We start from the raw sequence: 6,965 nt of genomic DNA, 5'->3' as shown, positions 1-6,965 counted from the left end.
TAAAATTCATTCAGTTTGTTTAGATTAGTATTTGTGAATGAGGGAGGGAGGAGTCTCTGGTCATTTTGCAAGAATCTTGAACCCCACTGCCTCACCAGAGGGGTTGCCACTCTTATGCGCTGTCTCCTAAGAGCAGGGGTATCCTGGTTAGGAGAGGGTTCTCTTTCCAGGGTCCTGGATCCTCAATGCTTTCTGCTCAGGAGTTGACCAGGCGAGTCCAACTCTCAATGTGGTTGTGATACCAGCCTTCCGTGTGGGCAGGGAGGTGGTGAGGGGCTATCTTAGTCCGTTTTGTGCTGTTGTAACAGAATACCTGAGACTGGATAATTTATAAAGAACAGAAATTTATTCTCTCACAGTTTTGGAGGCAGTGAAGTCTAAGATCAAGGTGCCGGCATCTGGTGTGGACCTTCTTACTACATTTTTGCATGGTAGAAGGCAGAAGGGCAAGAGAGAGGAACTCTGTTCTAACATGGCAAAAGAACAGAAGAGAGAGAACACACCCCCAAAAGCCCTTTTTATAGCAGCATTAATCTGTTCATGAAGGCAGAGCCCCCATGACCTAAAAATCTCCCATTAGGCCCCCCACCTTCCAATACTGTTGCATAGGGGATTAAGTTTCCAGCACATGAATTGTGGGGGGACACATAGCAGGGGCCCAGAGAACCAGGTTCTGGATGCTGCTGACCCTTTATCATCAATGCCTTAAAAAATATCTTTATATCAACTCACAGTTTGACTGTCCTGGCCCCCAAGGCATGACCTGGGCTTGCAGTGCATGGGGCTGTTCAGACAGGAGGTAGCACCCTTTTTCTCCTGAGTTATAGGACCACATGTGTTTGCAAGCTCCCTTTACCTAAGGTCTCTTGTACTTCTGGGCCTGGGCTAACTCAGACATCAGATGCACTCACCAGGCAGACACAGAGCTGAAGTCGTCGCAGAACCACCAAAACAGGCCAGGGCACATCCAAGGCCCTTCTGGGAGTCTGAACAAGGTGAGTGAAGAGGGGTGGGTGAGGTTTTGTGTGCTGTCTAACCCCATTTTTGCCCCCAGTTATTTTGGAGGCTACTTCACTAGACTCTTAGAGAAGGGTCAGCCCTTCTGCTTCAACCCCAAGTTATGGGGGTTGAACAGGTCAGATCTGTTCAGACATCTGCTTGCTCAAAGACTATCCCAACCAATGCTCCAGTTGGGAAGCTTTGGAGCTTTATCTTCTCCCCTAAAAAACATTCCCAAAAGATAAAGGGAAAAGGAGGGAAAAGCCAAGTCCTCCTCCAGGTATATCTGCCCAGGACAGCCCGGCCATCACCCTAGGAGGAGCTGGTGCCTGCTGCAAGCTGGAGCAGAAAACCAGTCAGACCCACCCTAGGGAGGAATATAGCTTGGGTGAGTCCTTCCACATCCTGCCTTGAGTGCCACCCCTCTGAAGGCCAGGGGCATGGATTTCTCCTGTCTTCCACAACTGGTGCAGTAAGCCTGGAACCTATCTCACTCCAGCCAGAATTCGAGTCTGAGCAGCACCCATCAGGCTGCCATAACCTTGAATGGTCTGGAGACATGAACATTTCTCCAAGGACATCAAACAATGATAACATAAAAACAAAAGAAAGTCAAGGGCACAGGGCTGGCTCAACCATTTTTTGAGATGATAAAGGAGAACTTTGAATTTATTTCTGACACATTTTACTCATATTGTTAGAAAGGAATGCAAGGTGTTACATAATGTCAGTCATAGAAAATACATCTTATTAAATCATCTCTTAGCTTTTTATTTTTTGTATAGTCTTGCTTTGCTGCAAGAAATCTTCTAAATTTTATGTTATAGAATTGGTGAGGTTGTCTTTAGCTTCTTACTAAAAATATGTTTGGATAAGACTTTCACCCTTTAAATTGTGATACAATTATTTATGTTTTCTTCTATTTACATCATAGTTTATTTTTACTAAAATCAGGATTATACTGTATATACCAGTGGCTCTCCAAATTTAGTGTGCTAATTTACAGAAAAGCAGATTTAATGGGTCTGGGGTAAAGCCCAGGTTTCTGGATTTTTTATGAGAGAAACACTGATATATAAAATATTTAAATAATTTTAATGTTGAATTTGAGGAAACAATCTCTCCCCCACTGTATTCCTTTTGGAATTGCAAGCCATAGTTCCAGAGAAGTAAACACATTTACTGAAGTTTACATAGTCAATCAAACAGAAACTCTGAGTTCATAATTGGATCATAAGTGGGCTTTTTTTTGGAGACAGGGTCTCTCTCTGATGCCCAGGATAGAGTACAGTGGCGTCATCATAGCTCACAGCAACCTCAAACTGCTGGGCTCAAGTGATCCTCCTGCCTCAGCCTCCCAAGTAGCTGGGACTAGAGGCATGAGCCACCACACCCAGCTAATTTTTCTATTTTTTGTAGAGATGGGGTCTTGCTCTTGCTCAGGCTGACTGGGTCATAATTTTTAATGTTCATTAACCACTATGTGTATTTCTAGCATTAACAGGATCAATAAAACAAAATCTTAGAATGTATAAAGGTAATTTAATAGAGAAATCATATCTGATATATATATTCATGTACATATATAGTACTTCAATGTCATACAAAGTACTTTTGCATGTTTCTTGCTAATATGGAGTGGTATAGAAGGGGAATGTCCTAGTTTGAGCCTAAGCTTTATTTTCCTTTTTAATTTATGCAAGTTGAACAAGTCAGCTGAACTGGTAAGGCAAGCCTGCCAGAAGCCCCTGAGATAGAACTCACCCTAAGGCAAGTTAGGCAACTAAAATCATAGTTATCCCTGTATATTTGGGAAAGAGGTTCCAATTCTGTGTACACAGCATGGTGTCTGGCTCACAAATTTGTCTCCTAGCCCAGGTCCCAGTGGATTCATGTTTGAGTCCAGAGGACACTTTAAGGGAATAATTGGAAAGAACTATATTGCTAAGCATTCTTTTAAGACATTCTTTTAAGGTCTGAGCAGCACTGGGATGGCATCCACCTGGCTAAGTGTAACGTGAAAGCTGGAAAAGGGGCATTCTCCATATATCTGGAGGAGGTAACAGTTTAGCTTTGACCTACAGACTCCAGAGCAATCAGTGAGGCTTCGCCCCTTGAGAACTCCAGCGCCTTGGCAGCAATGGGGGCCAGTGGAAGGAGCAGGACCCAGGAGAAGGGGCAGCTGTACCTTGCAGATATAGCAGTATCTGAGGGTATAGCAGGACAGGAATAGAATGTGACGCTCATTTGGAATCTCACAGGAATTGTGTGCACAAGTGAGACCTCCTTTGGGTACTATCTCCTGTGTTTGCAGGGAAGCTATAGGGTTTGGGGTCCAGCATGTGCAGTTGGGAAAAAACCAAACACAGTTCACATAATCTTTTTCTCATTTGGTTCCACAGCAGCATTGTAAAGCCCATATTATTCCTATTTAAATGGGACAAAAAGGACCCTTAAACAAATATAATAAATACTGGGTTTATATTTCTGCCTAAGAGATTGAGAAGAAACATAGGATTCGCTTTTCTTTTTTTTAAAGTTCTGATGAGTATTTATTAAGTGCCACATTGTCTTTATAATAAGATGATTGACAGTTTTTTTCAAAATTGCTTCACATCTTTTCATTATATTGTTTTTTTTACAACACAAGTGTGTTCGTCTTGAAAAAACGAGAAACTCAGATAAAACAACAATTTTTTAAAATCCCCTATTACACAGATAGCCACTGTTAAGCCTTTTAAGTATATACTTTGTTTTTTCTTTGCATATTAATATATAAATATATGTGTATTTGTTTTACAAAACGGGATACTATATATACCCTTTGAAAATTGCTTTTTTTCACTTCACATCATATAATGTACATCTTTCCATGCAAATGGGTGGGACTTGTGATTGAAAGAGGGAGACTTGCAGACTTTAGGGGGAAAAAACCCCAATTTTATGCCAGTTACGAGCCAAACACCTAAAATAAAGCCATATAAAAAGTTAAAATTAAGAAGATGGGAAAACGCATAAACGAAAACGTAAACAGAAAGTTCAGGTGGCAATACTATAATATTAGCAGGCAAAACAGAATTAAAGGCCGAACAAATTAAATCGGGTAAGGACGGCTCCGTTTTGCCTTCCAATGCATTATCATCAATTTGTTTCTTACTCTTTTCATCTCCTCCAGCTCATCTGCTGCCTGTATCATCTCCTCATTGCTTAAATTTCTGCCATGTATGTCCCCTCTAAATTGCGGGCGAGAACGAGCCAGCCTCTCCTTAAAGCTTCCTTCTTCTAGCTTATGTTTTCCGACCCCACAGGGAGGCTGCTCCATGGGAGGGCGCTGCTCAAACAGGTCCTTCCTGGAAAGGCGCTCCTGCGGAGGGCGCTCCTCTGAAAGGAGCATCTCCGGCAGCAGCTCAGGCAGGAGCTCTTCTGGAAAGAACTCCTCCTCCGAGGACTGCTCTTCCGAAGACTGCTCCTCGAGAGACTGCTTTCCGGGCGAGTGCTCCTCCGGAGGCCGCTCCTCGTCGGTCTTTGGCGCGCTCTGTGGCTGTTCTTCATTTTCTTTGCATGATTTTTCCATGTTGGGAATTTTCCTCTTCAAGCACAGTTATTCTTAGGAGACAAGAAAGGCAGAGTACAGTCAGAATACTAAGCGGCTGGACCAACACCCGGGCCATGGGTTCCAATACCTGCCTTTTCCCGATTTGCGTTCCAGGTCCTCAAACCTGCGCTTGCCGAGAGGCTCTCCGGCTCTCGGCCGCCGCCGCCGCTTCTCGGTCGCCCCCTCCTTCCCGAGAGCCCACCATTTTCCCAGCAGGCCTTGCCGCAGGCCTCGCCCGCAGCGGTAGGGGCGGGGCGGTGGGGCCCGCAGACTCCATTCCAGGCGGCGTCCTCCCTCGCACCCCAGTCCCGGTCCACTGCCCACCCCTTCCCCGACCTGGACCTCTCCGGGCTGTGTGCTCCTAGTCGTCCTCTCCTCGAGGTCGCCCGCTGTGACCTGCAGACCTGCAGACAGACGCAAGACAGGGTAGGGGGCGGGGAGTGGGGAGGAGGGACGGACTGACTGACACCCCCCTCCTTTCTGGTCACCAGCCTCTGCCCCAACGTCTGCCCTCTTTGGGTTTTCCTCCCTCCTCAGACCCCACATCAAGCTTCGTCCTTCGTGCCCCCACCTCTCCACCCCGCAAAGCTCGTCATTTCTTTTTAGGTGGAAAGTGGAAGCGAAGCATTACTTAGAAACTGTTTCCAAGTGTCTGTACCTCCCTCCCAGGGGGGCCCCCACTCACCTCCCCACCCTGCCCCCAAGAGCACCATTTTCTGCACCGAAATGTGGGCGCGGGGGCGGGGCTGGAGCATAGGGAATGGCCTAGACTCTGCCATCCCGATCCGATCCCAGGGGTTACTGGGCAGCGCTGACACTCACAACGATTTAAGGGGATGGAGGGAACTTACTTCCTTCTGCTTTCCCTCTCGACCAAAGGGGAACAGGGAGACGGTGTCTAGGCAGGCAGAAAGGACCAGGACGAGAGGGACTTGGGCAGACATAGGCTCCTGATCACGTGAGGGCCGCGCGTCACTGCCGAGCTCAGCTCCCCAGTTACCACTTTGACCCGAGGCCGTGCTGCGACAGCCTGCCAATACCTCCTGACCCCAAACACACCACGGGTTGTCACTCACCTCTCTTTGTTTATGTTTCCCTTTTCCTGGTTGCCAGAGACGGTCAGCATCTAGTCTAGGTGTTACTGCCTCTTCTCCTCTGCTGCTTCCCCTAGTACCACCAGCCCCCTTTCCCCCTGCCTCAGCTATGAAGGCCCCTTATTTCCTCTGCAGTTCAGATCCTGCACTAACCTTTGACTGTTTCACCTTCATGAATCATTATCATATCCTCATATCCCAACACTCTGAGTTTTAATCCACATCCATAACTATCTTGTCCATTTAGGCTTTATCAGCATTTTTTCATCTCTTATCACTTTCATGGGAGACAATCTTTCCTTGACATCACTATTTTGGTTTTTTTGAGCCCCCAGACCTATATCACAAATAGAAGCTCTAGTCTTGCCAGGCCAGGTGTGGAGACACTCGCCTGTAGTCTCAGCTACTTGGGAGGCTGAGGCAGGAGGATCGCTTGAACCCAGGAGTTTGAGGTTGCAGTTAGCTATGATGACGCCACTGCACTGTAGCCTGGGGGAAAAGAGGGAGAGAAAGCTCTAGTCTAAATTGGTAATCATTCAGTTCTAGACCTCTAGAAAGAGTTAAATTTGTAAAGTATGTATATCTAAAAAAACTGAATACTTTGATTTTCATAAGTCAAAACACATTTTTCCATTACATACAAATAATCTAGGCTGGTCCAATGGTAGTGGGTTATCAGAACTTATTAACGTTAGTGTCACTAAAGTTGGTATTCAGCCCCTCACTGCAAAATTTGACTGGCTTAAAAAAAAATACAAATAACCTAGAAAAATTATCTGAAATGGGAGAGTTCTTCATGGGGAGTCTGGCATTATTTTCTTTTTCTCTATATATGAATATATATAAAATATCATTTATTATATGTATATATACACTGAACAGTTTATATGTATATACATATATAAATTATTCAACAGTTATTTATAATAGAAGAAATAGACTTTACTGAGATTCTAAATCCTTAACCAGCTACTCTTGGTGCTTCTGGTTGAGAAAGTTTATATTAATTCATTAAATCAACAAATATTTGAGTTCTTGGACTGCTGAACCCCAAAAGATATATGCAGCAAGGTGGGGCTTGGTGGCTTATGCCTGTAATCCTAGCACTCTGGGAGGCAGAGGCGGGCGGATCGTTTGAGCTCAGGAGTTTAGAGACCAGCCTGAGCAAAGAGCGAGACCCCATCTCTACTAAAAGTAGAAAGAAATTAGCTGGACAACTAAAAATATATAGAAAAAATTAGCCGGGCATGGTGGCGCATGCCTGTAGTCCCAGCTAC

The 6,965-nt window shown here is 45.1% G+C and overlaps 1 protein-coding gene across 2 annotated transcripts; it reads right to left on the bottom strand.

The window, feature by feature from the left end:
• Positions 1–3,526: 3,526 nt before the first annotated feature.
• Positions 3,527–5,582, bottom strand: TCEAL1 (transcription elongation factor A (SII)-like 1). Of its 2 annotated transcripts, XM_012645115.1 has the most exons (4): positions 5,446–5,582; positions 4,931–4,998; positions 4,157–4,605; positions 3,722–3,964 (listed from the first exon to the last, which is right to left on the bottom strand). In XM_012645115.1, exons 3-4 carry the CDS (start codon positions 4,571–4,573, stop codon positions 3,950–3,952), a joined length of 432 nt encoding a protein of 143 aa, XP_012500569.1. In that variant the 5' UTR covers positions 4,574–4,605; positions 4,931–4,998; positions 5,446–5,582; the 3' UTR covers positions 3,722–3,949. The 2 variants fall into 2 exon arrangements, with proteins under 2 accessions (XP_012500565.1, XP_012500569.1); XM_012645111.1 differs by having other exon boundaries at positions 3,527–4,605.
• Positions 5,583–6,965: the final 1,383 nt, after the last annotated feature.

The sequence above is a fragment of the Propithecus coquereli genome, unplaced genomic scaffold (assembly GCF_000956105.1).
Source record: "Propithecus coquereli isolate 6110/MARCELLA unplaced genomic scaffold, Pcoq_1.0 Scaffold104, whole genome shotgun sequence".
NCBI classification, from domain to species: Eukaryota; Metazoa; Chordata; class Mammalia; order Primates; family Indriidae; genus Propithecus; species Propithecus coquereli.
The sequence above is the reverse complement of the archived record's forward strand: the minus strand, read 5'-3'. Positions and strand labels throughout refer to the sequence as shown.